Here is a 27,218-nt window from a genome sequence, read left to right as displayed (position 1 = left end):
TCTCCACCTAGAAGACAGTGAGACCTCCATGCACTGCAGTGTAGGCTCCATGCACTGTGCTCTGCATGTCACTCATACTTCATGGGGCAAAAGGTTCCCATACACATCAGACGAATGTCGGAAGAACCCGCCGATATCCACGGGTACGGCGAACACTCTAATGTGTATGGGGACGGAACCCGCCTAATTATCGGGGAGGTGTCCATCACGCATGCCAATCGTACTGTTCTCCGGGATATGGCTCACCTGCTGACCTGTCAGTTGGCGGCTTTGTAACAGAGAACACTTGACCAAATGAGCTCCCCTGTGTGTGGGAGAGTGGGCTGAAGCATTGTTCCGCCGCCGACCATCTTATGTGTAGGGGAGGCACGTAAAGACGTGTAGATTTCTGCCCATAAATGAATACCAATAACAATCTATAAACAATTGGCAAAACCCTATACAGTGCAACTGTTCTGTACCTACAGCTCCTGCGCAGATTGATTTTTAGCAATGAGGTCTGAATCTGCAGCCATACGCCCTTTCATCAGTCCCTAGGAAGTAGGGATCCGTCTTTACATGTGTCTGTTACTAAGAGATATATACGTCTGTGCAGGAGCTATATACAAAAATTGTCATGTTCGATGCCCTGCAGGTTGCCATGGTATGTATATATTTTTTTACAATGGATCTAATCGAAGTCTTCATCAGATATGTATTTCTAATCTATATATATATATATATAAAGTAGAAAATTTGTGTGTGGTGGCCCGCTGAACACAAAACCATATTTTTCACCCGATTTTGAGTGAAATTTTGGTCTAACACCAGACTAAAAATACTGCAAACATTAAAGCTCAAAATCTCCCCCGCTTTATGAAATTCAGCCTTCCGAATTTAGGCTCTATAGAAGTAAAGGAGACAATGGGTGTCTGTGTGTTGAGCGCAAAACCACAGTTTTTGCCCAAACAGTCTTCTAGAATTAAAGCGACAGCGCCCAAAGAGTCGCTCTTAAAAGGGGCAGCAACCAAACAGTTGTTAATGTGGGGCAACCTAATAAGCTGCTCTAAAATCTGTAATTACAGCTGTTGTGGAAGTAACTGGGGCCTCATTTATGAGAATTGCCTCAGAGTAAGTGCGCTCTGGTTGCCTGTAGCAACCAGAGTGCAGCTTTCAGCATTGAAGCTGCTGAGGTAAAGTGAAAGCTGAGCTGTGATTGGTTGCTATGGACAACTAGACCAGTCTGACTGTGAGGCAGTCACACATTTTTCCAAACTAACAAGAAAGAAGAGATGAAAAAACTAATTTTAAACGCTCAAGATGTCAACTTCAGGGTGAAACTGAAAATGTAACCTTAGCAAGCGCAACCAACAATGTAACATATCGTTTTCAGCGAGCCGTGGGTATTTTGCTACTTGTTTAAATAAAAAAGAATATATTTAGCAATATTATCTTGGAATATAGCACATGATTCTATAAAACAGTAGCTTGAGCAGTACTATCAGTCCATTCTTACCTTTTTATGGTCTGGGTGATTGAGGTCTGTCGTTGTAAAATTGGCCGCTTTGGGTCATTAGGAGGTGAAGGGATTCTCGTATTCTCAACTGGCATACTCACACTTCGTAAAAATGTCTGCCGCTTTATGGGCTGAAAGGAGAAAAAGATTTATTACCACTGAGGCCGAATATATTGATCTGTAGGACATATTGTAGGCAGCAAATGATTAAATTATATATTGTATATTATTGAGTTCTTCTAAGGTAAAGCCATTCACACATCTAAACATCCTGCATGACTTATAACAATGACGAATATAAATCTGTACAAAGAGAGAAAACTGCTCTGTTCAGAAAACTCTCAAGAGGAGAACTACTGTACATGACTGGAAATTGTGTAACTGTTACCATTGCTAAATCCTTGTTATTTCATAAGGCATAGTCCTGAAAGGCTGACACAGGCGCTGTCACACTCTAAGGCTATAATGAACACGATCAGGAATTGGCAGCGCTTTGGATGCAGTGTACGTCCATTGTGTCCAAAGCGCTGCCGGCTATTGAACGCAGGTGATTCCGCATGTGTTCACTGAACCGTGCGGATTCACCGCGTCCAATACATTGTACAGGCAGCATTTATCTTATGGAGGCTCGCGTCTCCGCAAGATATATATACATGCTGCAGTCTGGGAAGACACACCACATGTCTGTCTCTGCTGGTGCGCCATGGACATTTCTAGACGCATAGTGGACATGGGATTTCTTAAAATGCCATCCACTATGCTGTAACATCTGGATGCTGTAAGTTGGATGCTGCACAAGTACACCGTGACCAACCCGCAGTATTTACTGATCATGAAAACATACCCTAACAGCAATGTATGCTTTAAAGGGGGAGTTCAAGATAAAAAAATATATATCTGAATAGTAAAAGATGTGGTAGAAGAACCAATAATATATAACCTAATATACTGTAGGCTCCATACACATTGCATTCAAGCCTTCCATCAGACATGTATACTCAGAACACAGGTGACAGATGCCATCACTCATCGTCTACAGTTGGAACAAAAAAAAAAAACTGCAAGTCCCATTCCATCGGCCATAACAGCGGTCTGTGGTTGCTGAAATGGGAGAGGTAGTACCGCCTCTTAGGCCTCTTTCACACTTCCGTCGTTTGGCCAATGTCGCAATGCGTCGTTTTGGAGAAAAAACGGATCCTGCAAAGTTGCCTGCAGGATGCATTTTTTCTCCATAAACTTGCATTAGCAACGCATTAGCTACGCATTGCGACGTATGGCCATACGCTGCATGCGTCGTCCACTGGATGTGTCGGGTTTTGGCGGACCATCGTCTCAGAAAAACGTTCAAGGGAACGTTTTTCCATACGTCGCATCCAGTGTTTCACACTGCGCATGCCCAGCAGGAAATATCGCTCTCACGATCTTTCCTGCTCGGCAACGCAGACGGAAATGTGAAAGCAAACACTTCCGTTGGTACGTCGCGCCGACGCGTCGTGACGGCCCCGTACCGACGGTACCGACGGAAGTGTGAAAGAAGCCTTACCTGATGGCGTCCATGTCTCACCTTTTGATTAACCGGCATGGTGTGTCATGGCATATGTGTCACGCCGCAACAATGAATAAATTTGTACCAACTCTACTAGTGACCTATAGCTAAAATAAAATACCACATAGTAAATCTATTTTTTTGGTAGTAATCCTCTTTCTACAAAAGGGCAGCCAGGTAAATCCCCAAATGCTGGCAGTCTTTGTTAGAAGTTGTGCAGTAATGACCTTCTGACTGGTCTAATCGGGGACGGTAGTATGGTGACCACTGTGTGGATAGTCAAAAAAAGCAGGACAGCTAATAGGACAGTGGGAATGGGGCAGTAGAGTTGGGACATTGGGAGATTTACCAGGTGACCATAAAAATGTACAAATTACTGATCTACTTTGTCACATCACCTATGCAGCCAATTTTTTTTTCTAAAAATCCTTGACAATCACTTTAACAATCTAATGTTATATTCCATAGGAGAAATGAAGCCACAGATAAAATATTGGAGGTAAGAAAAATAGTAATGAGAATGTAACAGACCTCAAACAGTTGGTCTTCTTACTGTTACTTTATCCATAAAGTCAAATCTGACAGCAAAACCATACTCTAAAATGCCAACCTGGAGTTTATCAAAAGAAAGAACTCTAGTGCATTCTACAAAAAAACATCAATTAACATCTCTGTTAATCGTTTACAACCAGCGGCCAAAAACATCATTCACAATAACCACTTAGTGAAACGGAATAACAAGCATGGTTCATGACGATCACTGGACCACATTAACAGCCGAAGATGGAACCATCCGCAATGTTACAATCCTTCAGTAGCCTTCTAAGCCATTCTTCCTCTAATAGCGATTGTCATTATGACCACTATAACATATTGTAGCGTTTCACCCGCTACGGGTCTTGGGGATACTCGCTTGGCAGCAGGATAAACACTTCAGGCACGATATCTCACACATATCAGTCCATATGGTTTATTCAAACTCCGCATAAACCAGACATGGTACAGTCCATTTCATTACAGCCATGAAACATTAGACAGTTCACGTAGCAGATAGGCTTCTCTGCTGTATATTATAATCCCGTTGTCCAGGGTTACCTCAGAAGTTCCACTCCTTACACTGACTTCAGGTCAGTCCCAGGTCCTCAACACAGACCGTCCAGGTCTACGGTCTCCAGGTGCTTCCAGGACGACTCCACTCCCAGGAGTCTCCAACACCAACCGTCCGTGCTATGTCCAGCACGCAGGCTCTCCAGCCTGGAATGGTCTCTGTGTGCTTCCAGGACGTCCCCACTTGGAACCGTCCAACACACAGGCCATTCTGCAGTGTTCTGCCAGGACACACGGAAGTGTGTCCACCCTGACAGACACTCACTCAATCTCTCTTACCATGTGCTACACACACCTCCTTTACATAGGTGTAACCACACCCAGGTACCTGTCACATGGCTAGTCAGGTGAGCGTGACATCACCACAGGTCCTTACACACAAAACCATCTTACGTGTTCAGACACGCCTCTTTGGCTGGGTTTGTAGGTGACTGAACCCACCCATCTCTCCAATCACCTGGATGTCTTCCCAATGTAAACAAACCCCTCAGCAGTAGATCTGCTTGAGCAAAACATACCCAGGCTTCCATCACAGGGCCACCCACCTCTGCGATACATACCATCCATCATTCACATGACCAGTCGCTATGCTACATATTCCCCCCCTCTGCCTAAAGCCGTGGGGCTTTGGCACTTTCTATTACCCGACCAGAGACCCTTCTCTGTCGACAGTCAAACCGTCTGTCAACCATTTCCGTCACACGCTTTGATAAGGACGACCCCTTGTCATTTCTTCTGCTACAGGATCTCCCGCTTAGGTCCCTGAGCCCTGAGCTAAGTGAGGAGTCACTGCCTCTAACTCTTCCATCTGGCGTCAACATCTGAATGGGAGTCACCACCACCCAATCGGTCGTCCTGTAACCTGCAGTCGCCCCTCACACAGGTCACAATTTCTGTTATGGCTACCCCTGCCATCCTGACTTTACCTTGGGGAGCACTATCCTTCCCCTGTGTCAGTGCCTCCGTCCGCACAACCTCGTACTCAGCTCTAGTGTTTGCTACTGGTAATGACATGTCACAGTCACCCCCGGAGTTTGTGTCATACCCCACAGTACGGTGAACCCTCAAGTTCCTTTCTAACAGGGAGTCAGCTTCACAGGTTCTATTTACCAGATCACTGTCAGTCATTTCGGTGTACACATTTGGTGACATCATGTCGGTAAGTTGGGCAGACGAACCCTTCACACTGGTCACCCCGATGTCTGACCCGTCAATTTTGAGACCCATTACTGAATTAACGTATGCCCCTGCAACAGTAATGAGACTTCCATCCTCCAGCTGTAGAGGAACCCCCTCCTCCCACAAGTCTGAGGATAACTTACAGTCCGGCCTACTATCCAATGATGCATTCACCACCGCCTCTTTTTTCCGCCATCCCTATTCGGGTTACCGCCCCTTTTTGGGACTCTGCCCCCTTTAGGGTCACTACCCCCTTTTGGGACTCCACCCCCTTTTGGGCAACTACGCTCTTTTGGGTTACCGCCCCCTTTTGGGACTCCGCCCCTTTTTTGGAAACCACCATTTGGCAGAACTCCACCCCTTTTCTTGGAAACCACCATTTGGCGGAACTCCACCCCTTTTCTTAGAAACCACCATTTGGCGGAACTCCACCCCTTTTAGGGACACCACCCCTTCCCTCGGGTACACCCTGTGGACTTCCCACAATACTCTCAGGCCCCAGTTCGCACAGCACACCAATGTGACTCTGGCCCTTTAAGAGTCTGCACGCTCTAAACCAGCAATGTCTTTTTTTTTCTCTCTTTGCTGCAACTGCAGCTAGACTTCACAAGGCTCTGCACCGGAAACTTCGTGGACCCGCCGACCAACAGCCAGCCGCTTGTCACCTTCGTGGACCCGCCGATCCACAGCAAGCCGCTTGTCACCTTCGTGACCCCACTGAGCCACAGCAAACTTCGTGACCTCACCGAGCCACAGCAAGCTGACTCTCAGGAAAAAAAAAACTCAGTCTCTCACTGACCCCGGTCAGAACAACACAGATTTCAGTCTGTTACACACCCGGCTTTAACACAGCCCAAATATAGTTTCTCACTGATCCCGATCAGCATAATACAAGGTTTTCAGACCGTCACCCGTTGGCAACTTCACGGGTTCCTGGACACCCCTCGGCCTCAGAGGTGCCCAGACACAACAGTTTTCTCACTGACCCCGGTCAGTATTTACTCACGGTTTTCAAGACCGCTACCTGTCATTACCACACAGGTTCCCGGATCCCTCTTCTCCTCAGAGGTATCCCATAAACAGCAGTTCCTCACTGACCCCGGTCAGTATTTACACAAGGTTTTCAAGACCGTTACCCGTCATTGCCGCACAGGTTCCTGGGACCCTCTTCTCCTCGAAGGTATCCCACCAATAACAATTCTCACTGACCCCGGTCAGTATTTACTCATGGTTTTCAAGACCGTCCACTCTTCTGGCTCAGACCAGCCAGCGCTGCAACATGTGCTCTTCGGATCTTTGCCCGCATTCTCCACCAATTGTAGCGTTTCACCCGCTACGGGTCTTGGGGATACTCGCTTGGCAGCAGGATAAACACTTCAGGCACGATATCTCACACATATCAGTCCATATGGTTTATTCAAACTCCGCATAAACCAGACAGGGTACAGTCCATTTCATTACAGCCATGAAACATTAGACAGTTCACGTAGCAGATAGGCTTCTCTGCTGTATATTATAATCCCGTTGTCCAGGGTTACCTCAGAAGTTCCACTCCTTACACTGACTTCAGGTCAGTCCCATGTCCTCAACACAGACCGTCCAGGTCTACGGTCTCCAGGTGCTTCCAGGACGACTCCACTCCCAGGAGTCTCCAACACCAACCGTCCGTGCTATGTCCAGCACGCAGGCTCTCCAGCCTGGAATGGTCTCTGTGTGCTTCCAGGACGTCCCCACTTGGAACCGTCCAACACACAGGCCATTCTGCAGTGTCCTGCCAGGACACACGGAAGTGTGTCCACCCTGACAGACACTCACTCAATCTCTCTTACCATGTGCTACACACACCTCCTTTACATAGGTGTAACCACACCCAGGTACCTGTCACATGGCTAGTCAGGTGAGCGTGACATCACCACAGGTCCTTACACACAAAACCATCTTATGTGTTCAGACACGCCTCTTTGGCTGGGTTTGTAGGTGACTGAACCCACCCATCTCTCCAATCACCTGGAAGCCTTCCAAATGTAAACAAACCCCTCAGCAGTAGATCTGCTTGAGCAAAACATACCCAGGCTTCCATCACAGGGCCACCCACCTCTGCGATACATACCATCCATCATTCACATGACCAGTCGCTATGCTACCATATATTATTAATAATATTATAATACTTTGTGATAACCATTATAGTAGTAATCATGCGCTGTCCCCACAATCTGGCATTGCCCTGTTTGTTGAAGTCCTTTATCGCACACTATTTTAGCACATAAAAACAAAGTGTATTTCTGTAACTATATTATGCTCCGCACAAATGTCCATGAATAGTTGTTTTTTCCTAAACCAGTGTATTTTTTCGCACAATACTGTGTAAGTGGTGCCCGCTGTACAATGGAAAACATAATGCACACACCTAAATGGAAAGCTGGTGACTCGGGCACTCCATTTCCAATATCAGAATTTGTTTTTGAGCTTCTATTTCCTCTCTTTGTTTGTGGTGCTACAGCGAGGCATTGAGTGTTACCAGCGACTAAAGAAAGGGGGGCATTATTTGGCTTTATAAACACAGCTTACATCTAAATTATAATTCAGCAGGCTTTCTAAAAGCATTCCTTTTCATTCAATTCACTCTAAAATAGAAAAATTATCAGTAGCATACATGTTGGAAAAGGAAATCAGGGGAGTTGGCGGGCAAGGAAAGGCCAAACTGGGAATCCAATTATGGTTTGGATACTCAGGAGAGAAGGCTTTCACAGTTGTTTCCCCTCTCACTCATTTACCATGACCATTGGTCCAATCCTCCATGTTCTTTCTAGTAATAAAGATTCAGTGTGAAGTGGAGACCCTTATAGGATACTAGATGGTGGCCCGATTCTAACGCATCGGGTATTCTAGAATATGTATGTATGTATGTATATAGCAGCCACATAGTATATAGCACAGGCCACGTAGTATATAGGAGCCATTTAGTATATAGCAGATAAATATTACGTGGCCTGTGCTATATACAGGTCCTTCTCAAAAAATTAGCATATAGTGTTAAATTTCATTATTTACCATAATGTAATGATTACAATTAAACTTTCATATACTATAGATTCATTATCCACCAACTGAAATTTGTCAGGTCTTTTATTGTTTTAATACTGATGATTTTGGCATACAACTCCTGATAACCCAAAAAACCTGTCTCAATAAATTAGCATATCAAGAAAAGGTTCTCTAAACGACCTATTACCCTAATCTTCTGAATCAACTAATTAACTCTAAACACATGCAAAAGATACCTGAGGCTTTTAAAAACTCCCTGCCTGGTTCATTACTCAAAACCCCCATCATGGGTAAGACTAGCGACCTGACAGATGTCAAGAAGGCCATCATTGACACCCTCAAGCAAGAGGGTAAGACCCAGAAAGAAATTTCTCAACAAATAGGCTGTTCCCAGAGTGCTGTATCAAGGCACCTCAATGGTAAGTCTGTTGGAAGGAAACAATGTGGCAGAAAACGCTGTACAACGAGAAGAGGTGACCGGAACCTGAGGAAGCAGTGGACTGAGTCTGGTGTGGAAACATCCAGAGCCACCGTGCACAGGCGTGTGCAGGAAATGGGCTACAGGTGCCGCATTCCCCAGGTAAAGCCACTTTTGAACCATAAACAGCGGCAGAAGCGCCTGACCTGGGCTACAGAGAAGCAGCACTGGACTGTTGCTAAGTGGTCCCAAGTACTTTTTTCTGATGAAAGCAAATTTTGCATGTCATTCGGAAATCAAGGTGCCAGAGTCTGGAGGAAGACTGGGGAGAAGGAAATGCCAAAATGCCTGAAGTCCAGTGTCAAGTACCCACAGTCAGTGATGGTGTGGGGTGCCATGTCAGCTGCTGGTGTTGGTCCACTGTGTTTCATCAAGGGCAGGGTCAATGCAGCTAGCTATCAGGAGATTTTGGAGCACTTCATGCTTCCATCGGCTGAAATGCTTTATGGAGATGAAGATTTCATTTTTCAGCACGACCTGGCACCTGCTCACAGTGCCAAAACCACTGGTAAATGGTTTACTGACCATGGTATTACTGTGCTCAATTGGCCTGCCAACTCTCCTGACCTGAACCCCATAGAGAATCTGTGGGATATTGTGAAGAGAAAGTTGAGAGACGCAAGACCCAACACTCTGGATGAGCTTAAGGCCGCTATTGAAGCATCCTGGGCCTCCATAACATCTCAGCAGTGTCACAGGCTGATTGCCTCCATGCCACGCCGCATTGAAGCAGTCATTTCTGCCAAAGGATTCCCGACCAAGTATTGAGTGCATAACTGAACATTATTATTTGATGGTTTTTTTGTTTGGTATTAAAAAACACTTTTATTTGATTGGTCGGGTGAAATATGCTAATTTATTGAGACAGGTTTTTTGGGTTATCAGGAGTTGTATGCCAAAATCATCAGTATTAAAACAATAAAAGACCTGACAAATTTCAGTTGGTGGATAATGAATCTATAGTATATGAAAGTTTAATTGTAATCATTACATTATGGTAAATAATGAAATTTAACACTATATGCTAATTTTTTGAGAAGGACCTGTACATACATACATATTCTAGAATACCCGATGCGTTAATACAGGCCACACAGTATATAACACAGCCCAAACAGTATATTACACAGCCCACGTACTATATAACACAGCCCACGCAGTATATAGCAGCCACGCAGTATATAACACAGGGCACGTAGTATATAGCACAGCCCACGCAGTATATAAAACTGCCCATGTAGTATATAGCACAGAATTTCGCAATGCATCTCTGGGAACGGAAGATGGCGGCAGGCGCGAGCACATCGTCGTACGACGGAGGGTGAGAATAGCAGGTTTTTGTTTTTTTTTTATTATTTTTAACATTACATATTTTTACTATTGATGTTGCTTAGGCAGCATCAATAGTAAAAGTTGGGGACACACAGGGTTAATAGCAGCGGTAACGGAGTGCGTTACCCACGGCATAACTCAGTCCGTTACCGCTGGCATTAACCCTGTGTGAGCAGTGACTGGAGGGGAGTATGCGGGCACCGGGCACTGACTGCAGGGGAGTAGGGAGGGACTAATCGGACTGTGCCCGTCGCTGATTGGTCGCGGCAGCCATGACAGGCAGCTGGCAAGACCAATCAGCGACGTGGGATTTCCGTGACGGAAGTTGCAGACAGAAAGACGGAAGTACCCCTTAGACAATTATATATATAGATTGTCATCCACCAGTGAAAGACAAGGAACCAACAAATAGAGGGCATTGCCAGCTTCTTTGTAGTATACTCTTTGCAACAAAAATAAATTATTGATAACAAAATGTCACATGATGTGTGACAATCAATATGAATCTACATTTAACCCTATAAGATTTTTTTAAAGTTAACTGATTTATACTACCCCAAAGGGAATTGGTCAGCAGGAGTGAAGCATAATGTAAGGCAGAGAGCCTGATTCCTGGAATGTGTCCCTTACTGCACTGCTTTGGTGTACTTATGCTAAAATCCTGTTTTATCTGGTGTAGCTGTAGAAGAGCTAAGACATCTTGGCTGTATATAACCTCGCCCACACCACTGATTGGCAGATTCCTGTGTACACTGTGCATAGGCAGAAAGCTGCCAATCAGTGATGGGGTGGGGTTACACAGATTAGCTGGATTGCTGTGCACATGAGATCTAGTCCTGTAGTGAAAATCTCCTGCTGATATAAAACTGATTGTATTTAAACTATAGCACACATCCTAGTAAGTGATATATCCCTGGAATCTGGCTCTCTTGCCCTATATTATGAGCCTCTCAGGTTACATAGCAAAAACTTGCTGACAGATTCCCTTTAATATAAAAAATGAGTAGTCTACTCATATTTAGCTATTACACGTCTTTGGATAAGTATACTGATGCTGCTGTAGGGGACAGGGACCTGGTGAGCTGTGCAGACGGGTGGAACCATTGTTGCCGGGAGTCGGGGTTCCGGGGGACGGATTTGAGGGGTGCATGGGAAGCCAGGCTCATGTGACAGGAGGAAGAGTGACGCAGGGAGAGGAGAGGATAAAAAGCAAAACGCGCGAAAGCAGGGGCAGAGAAGCGCGGGAAATCTCTGAGGAGAGGAAACTGCAGCGCAGTTGTTGTGAGTGTGCAGGCCGCAGTGAGACTTGCTGGAAGCAGGGGGAAAACGTGCAACAGACACTGCGGGCAACTACCAGAGCCCCCAAAAAGAGGCGCATTCGTCGTCAGCGACCCCCCAGGCAGAGGGGTAGTGCTGACCAGCTCAGGGACAGTATTACCGCGCTCCCTGAGAGCACCTTGCCAGAGAGTGCTACGGACTCGCATGGTTTCGTCTCAGCTGTGACTGATACTGATTATTCTCCTAATCCTCCTCAAAAAGACTCTTCTCTGGACTGGGAGGCTGTTACCTCGGATCAACGTCCGCCTGCAGGAGGGAACGCAGCACCGCAAAAGACATTCTGGACTCGACTCTACGCCTGGGCCCGTCGCCAGAAGACACCTCCTTCCTCCGCCATCAGGACTACGGCGTTGTCGGAGCCTCACCGTCAGGACTACATCGCTGAACCAGCACTGATAAGTGACCGTTGTTGACTTTATCTTAGTAGGGAGTCACTAGTGAGGCGCTGCCGCGTTCTACGGGTATAGTTCAGGGCGGTCATATAGTAATTAGGATTTACTGCGAGATTGTGTTCTTGTATATAAGTTCCCTGCGTGGAAAAACGTTTGTCATCTTTTTGGTTGGAAGTTAAAAAGAAAGTTAAAAACGCTATTTGCTTTCTGGCTCCTATTTGTCCCTGCATCCTTCTTTACCTGCGGTCCCTACATTTGGCGTAGTCGGCAGGATGCAGGATCCAAAGAAGGAGCCAGAAGATACGGAGGATGGGGCTGGGCCTAGAGCTTCTCTCTCATTGGGGGCCATGTTAAACAATTTGCCCAAGTTTAATGGGAGCAACATGTTGTTGTGGAGCTGGACTGAAAGGATGAGGGGGCTATTGAGAATGCATCCTATGACCCCAGCCCTGGAAGCAGAGGTGGCCATTATGGCCTTAGACGGAGAGGCTCGGGATTCAGTGATGTTGAGACCCCCCACAGAGCGGAATACTTTTACCGGGGTGTTACATGTGTTAGAGGGGACGCACGGGGATCCCACCGACGTGGGAGAGCTGCGGGCCCGGTTGTTTGGACGGCGACAAAAAGAGGGCGAGACTGTCACTCAGTACATGAATGCTCTGCAAGAGCTAAACATTGCAATCGTGCGGAAAGATGGTATGGGGATGGGACATGTTGACGTGACCCTGCGCGACCAACTGGTGACGGGACTGCGGGATGAGTTGACCAAACAGGCTCTACGTGAACGAGTGCGGGTCGACCCGCGCCTGACTTTCTCCGACATAGGCAATGAGGCCCGCACCCGGGAGAAAGAGAGTGGGGTGACGGTCCTGACAGGAGAGGCTCGGGTTATCCAGACCGCTGCACCAGGAGGGGGTGAGCCGTCGTGGGTTCAGGAGATGCGGCAGGAGCTCAAACAAATCCGAGAGGAACTGGCCGAAGTTAAAAAAAATGCGCGAAGCCCAAGGGAGCTACCCCGGGGGCAAGGGTCTGGGAGTCCAGCTCGTGGCGCTCGTTCAGGATATTATCCGGTCCCCGGTGCTTGCTATGGTTGCGGGGAGGCAGGACATTTCGCACGGGAGTGCCCCCGGAGAGGGAGGGCCTCGTCACGGCGGCCGTTAAACTAGAGGACTCCGAGCTAAGGGGACGACGCTCGGAGTCAGAATCCCCGCGGATGGGTGGTGAAAGTCCCGAAAATTTGGTTGCCAGCTGCCCCCTGGTTTGGGCAGAGTTTGAAGGGCGGGCTGTACGTTGTCTGGTGGACACCGGATCTCAAGTCACGACGATGCCCGAGGCCTATTTTAGAAAACACTTCCCTGTGTCAGTCAGACCCCAATGGGGCCCCGTAATCCGGTTGCAGGCCGCCAATCAGCTGCCCATCCCAGTGGAAGGGGTCACCTGGATGCAAATATCTTTATGTGGGAAAGACCTGGGCCGCCGGGGGGTTGTGTTGACGCGGGGGGATCCCAGCCCACAACATATCGTGACTTTGGGGATGAATGTATTGAAGGACTTTGGCAGTTTGCTGTTAGGGGAGACCACACAAGAGACACTCAATCAGTGGGGGACCAGTACACCTCAAGGCTCCGTGTTCAGACAGTTAGTGAGGGAAGTCCGTGTGCAAGAGACCTTTCAGGAGGGAGACATACTAGGGAAAGTAATCACCTCCCCGACAGCAGAAGTGACGTTTCCCCCAGGACAGACTGTTATATCCCTGCCCATCCGAGCTCGCATCCCTCTGGAAGGAGTGCAAGTGCAGGTTGAGCCCACCTTTATGTCCCCTTTGCCCACAGGACTGCTGGTGGCCCGATCTCTGGCTACTGTTAAAAATGGGGCCGTACCAGTGCGATGTGTGAATGTGGACGAACACGATGTCGTGCTACGGGTCCGAAGTGAGATGGCCAAAGTGTTACGACCGTTAGAAGTGATGCCTCCTCCAGATACTTTACAGTTAAAGGTGGATTCCCCTGATCCCTGGATGGTCAGTGTCCGGTCTACACAGGATCCTGAGCTGATAGCGTTCCGAAAAGGTCAAACTATTCTGGAACATATGCGAGCAGAATTACCGGGTCTGGATCCATCACAAGTCTCGCGAGTGCAGCGGCTCCTTGGACACTATGCTGAAGTGTTTGCGCAACATGAAGATGATTTTGGCTGTACCACGGCCATCGAACATGGAATTCCGACCGGAGATACAGTGCCCATCAGGGAGCGGTACAGACAGATTCCCCCGCAGATGTACCAGGAAGTAAAGACGTTGTTAGGCCAGATGCTACAAAAGGGAGTGATCCGCGAGAGTCAGAGCCCGTGGGCTGCCCCGATCGTGCTGGTGCGGAAAAAGGACGGCACGCTCCGGTTCTGTGTGGACTATTGTAAGCTAAATGCATGCACCGTCCGAGACTCTTATCCACTTCCCCGTATCGAGGAGTCTCTCTCCGTGCTGGGTCGGGCCAAATATTTTTCCACCTTAGACCTAGCCAGCGGATACTGGCAGGTCCCGATGACAGAAGCAGATCGTCCTAAGACAGCGTTCATCCTTCCCATGGGACTATTTGAGTTCAATCGAATGCCGTTTGGGCTGGCCAACGCTCCAGGCACCTTCCAACGATTAATGGAGCGGTGTCTGGGGGATTTGAACTTCGAGGCCACTCTCATTTATCTGGATGACATCATCATCTACGCCCCAACATTCGAGGAACATCTGTGCCGACTGGAACAGGTACTAGACCGGTTGCTGAAATACGGGCTTAAGGTGAAGCCCCAGAAGTGTCACTTGTTCCGGGAACAGATCGAGTACCTGGGGCATGTGGTGTCCGCCGAAGGAGTCCGGCCATCGCAGGAGAAGATTGCTGCAATCCAGGAGTGGCCCACACCGGAGACCGCTAAGGATGTACGGGCGTTCTTGGGCCTCGCTGGGTACTACCGGCGCTTCGTGAAGAATTTTGCTCGCCGTTCTCACAATCTACAAGTCCTGCTGAAAGGAAGCTCCCCCAAGGAACGGGGAAAGAAGATACAATGGCAGGAGTCACAAGAAGCAGCGTTCCGGGACTTGAAGACAGCTCTCATGGAGCCGCCGGTGTTGGCTTATGCGGACTTTTCGCAACCGTTCATCCTACACACCGACGGCAGCTCTCAGGGATTGGGGGCTGTGTTGTCTCAGGTTCAGGATGGGCGGGAGAGAGTGATCGCCTATGCGAGTCGGTCTCTTCATGACTCTGAGTTGAACCCAGACAATTACAGTTCTTTCAAGGTGGAGCTGCTGGCCGTGGTGTGGGCTATGACGGAGCGGTTCGCTGAGTACCTGGCCGGTTCCGAGGTGCTGATACGCACGGATAACAACCCATTGGCACATCTGGAAAATGCAAAATTGGGTGCCCTAGAACAGCGCTGGGTAGCCCGGATGGCCAAGTACAGATACCGTATCCTTTACAAGCGAGGAGCGGAGAATGTTCATGCTGACGCATTATCTCGTCTGCGGAAGAATCCCCCAAGGACTAACCGAGATGAGGAGCTGGAGGGAGAAGAAATCCCCTACGCCATCGGGGGCGCTACTCGGACGGCTGTGAGCCGGAAACAGACCGGGAACGGAACGGCTACAGGACTGTTGGTTCAGAGTCGGGACGAATGGATACGGCTGCAACAGGAAGACCAGGAACTAGCTCCATTGCGACAGTGGATAACGAATGGTCTATTGCCCGTGAGAAGCCCTGGACAAACTCTCCCGTCAGACCTGAACCTTCTTCTGCGGCAGTGGGAGCGCCTAACTCTTCAGGACGGGCTCTTATGCCACTTAACCATGGCTCAGGCAGATTCCGAGCCGACCTGGCAGATGGTCTTACCAGGGCCTGTGGTGGCCGCAGTTGCTAAAGAAGCTCATGAGTCCGGGGCACACTTCGGAGTGAAGAGGACGTTTAAGTGGCTGCAAACTCGGTTCTATCATCCTCGGCTGCTTGCGGAAGTACAAACTGCCTGTAGACAATGTCGACAATGTGAGCTAACCAAGTCACCGGAGGAAAGGGCGCCTGTGCAGAGCATCACGACGTCTGCCCCTTTTGAAGTATTAATGATAGACTACATTACCATTGGAGCAGCGCATCAAGGCTACGAACACTGCCTCGTTATGGTAGATCATTTTTCAAAATTCGCGGTAGTCACCCCTACCCGTGATCAGACAGCTGAGTCGGCGGCGAGCGCTATCTGTAAGAACTTTATTCAAGTTTACGGCTGTCCGAGGCGAATACATTCGGATCAAGGCGCCTGTTTCTTGGGCAAAGTCATGGAAGAGCTGCATCGCCTCTACGGCATTGATAAGTCACGCACCACACCGTATCATCCCCAGGGAAATGGGGCTTGTGAGCGGTTTAACCGGACTTTGCTTCAAATGCTGCGTGCGCTAGAACAAGATCAGAAGGCCCGCTGGCCGGAGTATGTGTCGGACCTAGTGTGGGTCTACAACAATAGAGTTCATCAAGTCACAGGACGCACCCCGTATGAAGTGGTCTTTGGGCGCCCAGGAAAAGGCATGACAGATCTGGAACTGTCTTCGGAGGAAGAAGGCCCCCGAACAGGGATGGCTTCGTGGGTGCGTGATCATCGGCATCGGCTGCAGACCTTACACCGACTGGTACACACTCGAATTCGGGAAGTGGAGCATCGGAGCACCCCTACAGCAAAACCCCCAGAGTTCCGGCCAGGTGATCGAGTACTCGTTCGAGAGCAAAGACCGCAAAACAAGTTAGACCATCGTTGGGAAAAAACACCCTATCGGGTGCTTCGCCGTATAGACCCGCATGGACCTGTATATGAAGTGCAGTCTGAGGCCCTCGGAAGTACAGGTACTCGCATTCTTCATCGCAATATGCTCCGGTTGTGTCGCTCTGTTGACTCGGACACCCCGGAATCCGCAATCAGGGAAGAGCCACCTACGACTGAATCCCCCAACAACCATTGGTGGGATGAAGATGATGAAGAAGAAGAACGGCGTCAAAATACTCCCCCTATCTCGACTACTACACTACCCCTGACCAGTCACTCTTCCGCTGACGACATTTCCCCAACACCCCCTATACAAGGACCCGAGCCACGACGTTCTGAACGTTCTACTGCCGGTAGACCCCCAACTCGCTACAGTCCTGACTTACACACCAGACAGACCCAAGTGTGGAACAATCCATCAGGTGGGCGACCTGTCAGTGCGAAGGCCTCGCCCAGGGACTGGCGAGCATACAGGGTGGGGGAATGTAGGGGACAGGGACCTGGTGAGCTGTGCAGACGGGTGGAACCATTGTTGCCGGGAGTCGGGGTTCCGGGGGACGGATTTGAGGGGTGCATGGGAAGCCAGGCTCATGTGACAGGAGGAAGAGTGACGCAGGGAGAGGAGAGGATAAAAAGCAAAACGCGCGAAAGCAGGGGCAGAGAAGCGCGGGAAATCTCTGAGGAGAGGAAACTGCAGCGCAGTTGTTGTGAGTGTGCAGGCCGCAGTGAGACTTGCTGGAAGCAGGGGGAAAACGTGCAACAGACACTGCGGGCAACTACCAGAGCCCCCAAAAAGAGGCGCATTCGTCGTCAGCGACCCCCCAGGCAGAGGGGTAGTGCTGACCAGCTCAGGGACAGTATTACCGCGCTCCCTGAGAGCACCTTGCCAGAGAGTGCTACGGACTCGCATGGTTTCGTCTCAGCTGTGACTGATACTGATTATTCTCCTAATCCTCCTCAAAAAGACTCTTCTCTGGACTGGGAGGCTGTTACCTCGGATCAACGTCCGCCTGCGGGAGGTAACGCAGCACCGCAAAAGACATTCTGGACTCGACTCTACGCCTGGGCCCGTCGCCAGAAGACACCTCCTTCCTCCGCCATCAGGACTACGGCGTTGTCGGAGCCTCACCGTCAGGACTACATCGCTGAACCAGCACTGATAAGTGACCGTTGTTGACTTTATCTTAGTAGGGAGTCACTAGTGAGGCGCTGCCGCGTTCTACGGGTATAGTTCAGGGCGGTCATATAGTAATTAGGATTTACTGCGAGATTGTGTTCTTGTATATAAGTTCCCTGCGTGGAAAAACGTTTGTCATCTTTTTGGTTGGAAGTTAAAAAGAAAGTTAAAAACGCTATTTGCTTTCTGGCTCCTATTTGTCCCTGCATCCTTCTTTACCTGCGGTCCCTACACTGCCATGATCTTCATTAACCTCTTTGTGATCACATGAACACAGGGAGTGTATGAAGCAGGCTCCAAAGTCTAGGGTGGATGCTGGCTGTGTTATACAGCTGGTACCTGCCACTAACAGCAGTGAGTGAAGCCAGCTCACATTGCTGCTAATCACTTAAATGTTAAGGTCTATTGGCTAACATTGATACTGATGAGTTGCCATTGTCAGCATGTGGCCCACTGAAGGCTCCCATCATTGCATCTCCCATGGAGTCCTGCCATGAGTTAAGCTTCATAAGAAATTATTTCTACTACACATAATATAACAGCATATAGTACAAACAGGTTCAAGTCCCCTATGGGGGCTAAAAAATAAAATTAAAATGAATATTTAAAAATATGAAAAAATATCAAAGTTTGAATCCTATCCCTTATATTACTTCCCTTCTATTTATTAATAAATATGGGGGGGGAAATGTCTTTCTACACCTGTAAAAATCAAAACTATAATATAAAATTAGCCAACAAATACTGTAAACGACGTAAATGAAAAAAATCATAAAGCCTGAAATGCATTTTTCAGTTACGCCGCCTTCACCAAAAATACAATAAAAGTAATCAAGACATCATAAGTTCCCCAAATGGTAGCAATCAAAACAACAAAAAAACAAGCCCTCATACAATGCCACTGGCTGAAAAAAGAAAAAAGTTACAGGTGTCAGAAAATGGTGACAGAAACCAAATTTTTCTTTTTTTTGCAAAAAAAGTATACAACGTTAGCATTGCTTTACAGGGGTTGTTTAGGCTTGGTATAAAATTCTGCAGTCACTATGTAGCTGATGACTACTGAATAATGGCAACATACATACAAGCATAATTTCACTATGAAGATTACTACATAACATTAAAAACTGACAGTGGTAGGACTCTGACCACTAATTTCTTATCCAGTGTTTTATATATATGACTTTATTTTGTAGCTACATTTCCATTATGGCTTCAGTGAGATCATGACCTGTGTTTTATTTACTTTCTATTAAGCAAAAGTATCTTTGGCAAAGATTGTATATCACGTCTTTTCACTATATATAGCACACAAGAATGGGCAATGATTGATCTGTATGCCTGTACAAACACTAGTGAAAAGGTAATGCAGGTGTTTACTGAAAACTCTTCTGGTGGAATGTATTGTTTAGATGTGGGCAAGCATCAAAATAGTAGTCTATTCACTGGCCTGCTCCCTGGGTGTTCTGATATAATCTAAGCATTACTCCTCAGTTATTACTGCTGGCAAGAGAAGCCATCCTGTGCATACAGCTTAAAGGGGTTTTCCACTTTAAAAAAAAAAAGTGGACCCCAAACAAATCCTGTAGTGCAAAATAACAAAGTTGATTGTACTCACCACCCCCTAACCTCCATTTTGGCTGCAACAGTGACGTTATGTCAGCATTTTTTTAAACTCGTCTCCAGCTCTGTATTAATAAATGGATATTTATACCCTTTATTTGTCTATATGCTATTTTTTGTAGGTTTTCTGATTTATTAGGTATTTTTAGCCACATTATATTCACATGCTTGTTTTAGGTGTGTCTTTTCAATACTGTTATTTTTTTATCTTCTATTATTGTTATGTTTATTACCTTTTGCACCACCTTGACAGATGCATTGTTTGTATAAGTAACTGTAGATAGTTATGAAGAAGGACCAAATATATTAGAAAACAATGCAAAGTAATTTCTTGCCATGAAAATTAGCCTAAGTCACACAAAAAAACATGTAAACTAAATTTCATCCCTGCAGCAAATTGACCTCCTTACATCGTCTAAGTGATCTTCTTGTCAACTCAGGAAAAACTGTTAACAAGGACAAGGCAGTTGACATCATTCTGTCATGCTGATTGAATTATAAGAACAGGCAAGTTGATTTAAAAAGAGGCTGGTACTTGAAATCATTGTTTTCTTCTGTTAACCATGGTCACCTCCAAGGAAACAAGTGCAGTCATCATTGCTTTTAATCAAAAAGGGCTTCACAGGCAAGGACATTGCTGCTTGTAATATTACCCCTAAATCTATTAATTATCAAATCATCAAGAATTTCAAAGACAGAGGTTCAATGGTAGTGAATAAGGCACTAGGATGCCCAAGAAAGTCCAGCAAGTGGTAGGAACATCTAAAGAGGATTTATCTAAATTATCAGTTCAATATCAGTGCAGAGCTTGCTCAGGAATGACAGCAGATATGAGTACATCTGCACACACAGTGAGGCAAAGGCTTTTCTTAGTCTGGTGTCAAAAACGACAGCAAAGAAGCCACTGCTCTGCAAGGAAAACATCAAGAACAGACTGACTTTCTTCGGGGATTGAACTGCAAAGGACTAAGGGTACCGTCACACATTGAAATTTTCATCGCTGCGACGGCACGATTCGTGACGTCGCAGCGTCGTATAATCATCGCTCCAGCGTCGTAGACTGCGGTCACACGTTGCAATCACGGCGCTGGAGCGATGCCGAAGTCCCCGGGTAACCAGGGTAAACATCGGGTTACTAAGCGCGGCCCTGCGCTTAGTTACCCGATGTTTACCCTGGTTACAAGCGAAGACATCGCTGGATCGCTGTCACACACAACGATCCAGCGATGTCAGCGGGTGATCAAGCGACGAAAGAAAGTTCCAAACGATCTGCTATGACGTACGATTCTCAGCAGGGTGTCTGATCGCAGTAGCGTGTCAGACACAGCGATATCGTAACGATATCGCTAGAACGTCACGAATCGTAACGTCGTAGCGATGGAAATTTCAATGTGTGACAGTACCCTAAGGTGAAGATATTTTCTTTGAAGTGTCCCTCAGCCTGTTTGGGATACCTGGAAAAATGAAGAGGAAATGATAAGAACTGTCATGAGTCGTGTGTCACGCCAACAGTTTTTTGTCCTGATGAAGAGGTGTGTATACTTCAAAACACGCTGATATAATAAAAAAAAACACAAACTAATTTGTTTGGGCCTAGAATTACCATTTCAACTACCAGCAGCGCAGAACATCCACAATTTTCCCATTCCGTGTCTTCTCTGGTCTGATGACCGATGAACCTGCAGCAGCTAGTTTTCTATGCTTTTACAGTGTTGTGCGTACACAACTTCACCAAGTTAGCATAACCTTTTTAAATATATAATTGTTAATCAGATAAGACCCTAGTGTGCTTATTTTCTGCTTCCTAGTTATTTCTAATGCCAACAGTAAAGCATCCTGAGACCACCATGTGTGAGGTTGCTCTTAATACAATCCAGTGGCCTCACTCACAATTTTGCCTAAGAACACTGCAATGAATAAAGAATGGGATCTAAAAATCCTCCAAGAGCAACTTGTAACAATCATCCGGGAGTAATTTGATGATTAACAAAACTTTTTCAAGCATGATAGAGAGCCATATGAAAAGGCAAAAGTGAAAACAAAGTGGCTCGGAGAACAAAAGTGTTTCCATAAGCTTGATGTATTTTTTAAAAAAAGTTGAAAAAGTATGAAATGCTTATAATTGTAATTTAGTAGCCATTGAAACTGACTGACTCAGGCTATGTGCACACGTAGGTTCGGGTCCCTGCGGGTTCTCCCGCAGCGGATTTGATAAATCTGCAGGGCAAAACCGCTGCGGTTATCCCTGCAGATTTATCACGTTTTGTCTTGCGGTTTCCGCTGCGGGCTTTGGTTTTACTATTGATGCTGCATATGCAGCATCAATAGTAATGTTAAAAATTAAAAAAAATGGTTATACTCACCCCCTCTGACATCCCGATCTCTTCGGTGCTGCACGCGGCGGTCCGTTTCCAAAGATACTGTGCGAGAAGGACCTTCGTCGTGACGTCACGGTCATGTGACCGCGGCGTCATCACGGTCATGTGACCGCGGCGTCACCTAAGGTCCTGCTCGCACAGCATCTTTGGAAACGGACCGCCGCGTGCAGCGCTGAGAGGGGAGTATAGCATTATTTTTTATTTTAATTCTTTTTTTTTACCACAAATATGGTTACCAGGGCCTGGAGGAGAGTTTCCTCTCCTCCACCCCGGGTAGCAACCGCACATTATCCGCTTACTTCCCGCATCGTGGGCACAGCCCCATGCGGGAAGTAAGCGGATCAATGCATTTCTATGTGTGCAGAATCGCTGCGATTCTGCACAAAGAAGTGACATGCTGCGGGTTGTAAACCGCTGCGTTTCTGCGCGGTTGTTCCCGCAACATGTGCACAGCGGTTTGCGGTTTCCATAGGGTTTACATGTAAATGTAAACGCTATGGAAACTGCTGCGGACCCGCAGCATCAAAATCGCCGCGGATCAGCGGTAAAACCCGCAAAGTGTGAACATGTCCTCAAAGATCTAAAAACATTGAAGCAGCAAACTTTGTGAAAATCCAAATTGTCAGTCTCAAAACTTTTGGCCATAACTGTATACGTGGATAATTAATGTAGACATATGGATTTTGCACCATAGTTGGTCAATGAGCCTTTCTATCATCTGTGAGCACAATCTCACTATATAATTATATATAAAAGTATACAAGTGCACAAGTTTGGGCACCCCTGGTCAAAATTACTGTTATTGTGAACAGATAAGCAAGCTGAAGATGTAATGATCTATAAAAGGCCTAAAGATAAAGGTGACATTTCCTTTGTATTCTAGGCAAAAATAAAAATTAATTTTTTTACATTTTAAAAATTACAAAAAGGAAAATGGGCTGATGCAAAAGTTTGGGCACCCTGCATGCTGCATGGTTAGTACCTAGTAGCACCCTCTTTTAAAAGTATCACAGCTTGTAAACGCTTTTTGTAGCCTGACAAGAATCTTTAAATTCTTGTTTGAGGGATTTTCATCCATTTTTCTTTGGAAAATTCTTCCAGTTCTGTGAGATTTCTTGGTCTTCTTGCATGCACTGATATTTTGAGGTCTAGCTACAGATTTGCAATGATGTTCACATCAGGGGACTATGAGGGCCATTGTAAAACCTTCAGCTTTCGCCTTTTGAGGTAGTCTATTGTGGATTTTGACGCATGTTAAGAATCATTACCCATTTGTAGAAGCCATCCGCTTTTCAATTTCAGCTTTTTTATAGATGGTGTTATATTTGTATCAAGAATTTGTTGAAATTTTGTTGAATCTACTCTTACCTCTAAGCGTGAAATGCTCCACGTGCCATTGGCTGCAACACAACCCCAAAGCATGATTTATTTACCCCCATGCTTGATGGTTGGCGAGATGTTCTTTTGCTGAAATTCTGTGCCCTCTTTTTTTCTCCACATATACCTTTTACCATTGTGACCAAATAGTTCTATTTTAACCTCATTGGTCCACAGGAGTTGTTACCAAAATATATCAGTCTTATATAGATATTATTTTGCATACTTCTGGTGCTGAATTTTATGGTGAGGATGCCGGAGAGGTTTTCTTCTGATGACTCTTCCATGAAGGCCTTGTATGTGCAGGTGTCTCTAAACAGTAGAACAATGTACCACAACTCCAGTCTGCCAAATTCTTCTGAAGGTCTTTTACATTCAAGCAGGGATTCTGATTTGCCTCTCTAGCAATCTTACGAGCAGCTCTCTCAGATATTTTGCATGGTCTTCCAGACCTTATCTTAATCTCCACTGTTACTGTTACCTGCCATTTCTTAATTACATTTCGAACTGAGGAAAGGGCAACTTGAAAATGCTTTGCTATCTTCTTAAATCCTTCTCCTGCTTTGTGAGCCTCCACCATTTTCATTTTTAGAGTACTAGGTGTTAGGGGTCGAGTTCCCGCCTTTGCACAGGGGGAATCTCGGTCCATCTCCGCTGCGGTCTCTCATTCTTCTCCTGCCGCAGTGGAGCCTGCTCAGCGGAGACGTTGGTCCCAGCGTCTCGCTCAGTCTGACTCTGTACAAAGAGTTACTGCTGCTTTCCCTGCTTCTGCCATTGAAGTCAGTGCTGGGCAGCGGCGAGCAGACGCTTCTGGGACTAAGTCCTGCTTTTCTCGTTCTGAGCATGCCCAGAGTAAGACCAACATTATCTCGCCTCCCGCTACCAGAAAAATTTTCTGGAGATAGCAAATCCTGTAGGGGATTCGTGAGTCAGTGCTCTATTTACCTCGAGCTCCTGGCTGCACGTTTTCCCACAGAGCGGGCTAAGGTGGGATTTATTGTGTCCCTCTTGTCGGTCAGGGCGTTGGAATGGGCTACACCGCTGTGGGAGCGTGGCGATCATGTGGTGCAGAATGCTCCGTTGTTCCTGAGCACTTTGAAACAGGTCTTTTTAGGACCTCGAGTCACCCATGACACGGCGCTCCAACTGCTGGCATTAACTCAGGGTGTGTCCTTGGTCAGCCTTTTTGCCGTCCACTTCCGTACATTAGCTTCTGAGCTGGGTTGGTCGGATAAAGCCCTTATCCCCATATTTTGGAGGGGGCTGGCTGATCACGTGAAGGACGCTCTGGCCACTAGGGAGATTCCTGCCACACTGGAGGAATTAATAACTGTCTCTACTCGCATTGACCTCCGTTTTAACGAGCGGAGGTTAGAGCGAGCCCAGTGTAGGCAGAGGTTTCGGCTGGCTCCCACCTTCGCCAAACCTCTGGAATCTCCGGTCCTGGTTCCTGAGTCACAAGAGGCCATGGAAGTGTCACAAGCGGGATCTAAGTCCCAGACCGCTTGTGCACTCAAGGTCTGTCATGTCTGCCAGCAGTCAGGACATCTTGCCACCAGATGTCCCCAGTGGTCGAGGAAACGTCAGCGTCTAGTGGTAGTAGGTGGTGGTACACTAGACACGGCGACGTTTGCCTCCAAATTGTCCTTTAAGGGGACGATTATTATAGGCTCATTCTCCCACTCGGTAGAGCTCTGCGTGGATTCTGGGGCGGAGGGCAATTTTATGTCTTCAGCCTTTGCCCAACGTCACGCAATACCCCTGGTTATGCTAGCTCAACCAGTAATGGTACGAGTGGTGAATGGGTCGACACTGCCCTCACAGATAACACACCAAACCATCCCTTTTACTCGCCATCCCATCAGGAGATTATATCTCTGCTCGTCATTCCTGAGGGAATAGATGAGGTCCTGTTGGGGATACCATGGCTACGGTACCACTCTCCTCATATCGAGTGGTCTTCAGGCAGAATTTTGGGTTGGGGTGAATCTTGTGGGGGTAGGTGTCAGAGGGAGTGCGTTCAGGTTGCTACTAGAGGTACCCGCAGATCTATCCTCTCTCCCCAAGCAATATTGGTCTTATGCAGACGTGTTCTCCAAAACGGCAGCGGAGACCCTTCCGCCCCATCGCCCCTATGACTGTCCCATTGACCTCTTGCCTGGTGCTGAGCCTCCCCGGGGTCGAGTCTATCCGTTATCTCTCCCGGAGACGGAGGTAATGTCTCAGTACATTCAAGAGAATCTGGCAAGAGGGTTCATCAGGAAGTCAGTGTCACCTGCTGGGGCTGGGTTCTTCTTCGTGCAGAAGAAGAATGGGGAACTGCGTCCATGCATAGATTACAAAGGTCTTAACGCCATCACCGTTAAGAATAAGTATCCTTTTCCCCTGATATCTGAGCTCTTCGATAGGCTTCGGGGAGCAAGGGTATTTACTAAATTAGATCTGCGGGGTGCTTACAACCTGATTCGCATCCGTGAGGGGGACGAATGGAAGACGGCTTTTAACACCAGGGATGGGCACTATGAATATCTGGTGATGCCCTTCGGGCTCTGCAATGCCCCGGCCGTTTTCCAAGACTTTGTGAACGACATCTTCAGGGATATGCTCTCCACCTCGGTCGTAGTCTATATGGATGATATTCTCATCTACTCTCCAGATATTGACTCCCACCGGAGAGATGTTTGCAAAGTTTTCGATCTCCTACGGGCAAACTCCCTCTATGCCAAGTTGGAGAAGTGTGTTTGAGCAGGAGTCCTTACCTTTCCTTGGCTATATCATCTCCGCCCAGGGATTGGCTATGGATCCTGCCAAACTACAGGCTGTGATGGACTGGCAGGAACCCCATTCTCTTAAAGCGGTGCAGCGCTTTATGGGGTTCATTAATTATTACCGCCAGTTCATTCCGCACTTCTCAACTTTGGTAGCTCCCTTGGTTGCCCTCACCAAGAAGGGAGCAAATCCCAAATTGTGGTCTGAGGAGGTCTCCAAGGCCTTTAACTCCATTAAGTCACACTTCACTAGTGCTCCCATCCTACATCGCCCCGATGTTGATGAGCCATTTATCATGGAGGTGGATGCCTCATCTGTTGGTGCTGGAGCAGTCCTCTTCCAAAAGGATGCTCAAGGTCGGAAGCATCCTTGCTTCTTCTTTTCTAAGACCTTCTCACCAGCAGAGAGGAATTATTCCATCGGGGACAGGGAGTTGCTAGCCATGAAGTTGGCTTTCTCGGAGTGGAGACATCTCTTGGAGGGAGCTCGTTTTCCCTTCCAAGTCTTCACAGATCATAAAAATTTGGTGTACCTGCAGACAGCCCAACGGTTAAATTCTTGCCAGGCCAGATGGTCCTTGTTCTTCTCCCGGTTCCATTTCACCCTCCATTTTCTTTCTGGGGAGAAGAACATTCGTGCCGACGCTCTCTCTCGCTCCGTTGTGTCATCTGTGGAGGAGGAAGAGGAGCCTCGGCTTATTGTCCCCACTGAGAGCCTGAGAACTGTGGCCCCGGTTTCGCTAGAGTCTGTGCCTCCGGGCAAGACTTTTGTACCATCCAGTTTGTGACCGGAGGTTCTCTCTTGGGCACACTCGTCCAGGGTGGGTGGACATTTTGGTTCCAAAAGGACATCCGAGTTACTGGCGAGGACATACTGGTGGACGCATATGGCCCGTGATGTTGCAGACTATGTTCGGGCGTGTGTCTCTTGCGCCAAGAACAAGTCCCCTCGGCAACGGCCAGCTAGGTTGCTTTACCCTCTGCCGGTGGCAGACAGGCCCTGGGAGATGGTCAGGATGGACTTTGTGGTGGGCTTACCCAAGTTTCGTAACTGCACCATTATCTGGGTGATCACCGACCATTTTTCCAAAATGGTTAATTTAGTGCCTCTTCCACAGTTACCTTCTGCACGGGCTCTGGCAGCCTTGTTCATCAAGCATATCTTTCGCTTACACGGTATGCCGGACAT

General features: G+C 47.3%; 1 protein-coding gene across 3 annotated transcripts in view; it reads right to left on the bottom strand.

Moving 5' to 3' along the window:
- The window catches only part of RHBDF1 (rhomboid 5 homolog 1), a 270,222-nt gene that overhangs the window by 111,457 nt on the left and 131,547 nt on the right, over nt 1–27,218 (bottom strand). For all 3 annotated transcript variants that reach the window (XM_077275324.1, XM_077275323.1, XM_077275325.1), the window contains one exon: nt 1,496–1,626. In XM_077275324.1, coding sequence (XP_077131439.1) covers nt 1,496–1,626 — 131 coding nt within the window. The remainder of the gene's footprint in view (nt 1–1,495; nt 1,627–27,218) is intronic.

Source organism: Ranitomeya variabilis, chromosome 7, assembly GCF_051348905.1.
Source record: "Ranitomeya variabilis isolate aRanVar5 chromosome 7, aRanVar5.hap1, whole genome shotgun sequence".
Lineage (NCBI taxonomy): Eukaryota > Metazoa > Chordata > Amphibia > Anura > Dendrobatidae > Ranitomeya > Ranitomeya variabilis.
The sequence above is the reverse complement of the archived record's forward strand: the minus strand, read 5'-3'. Positions and strand labels throughout refer to the sequence as shown.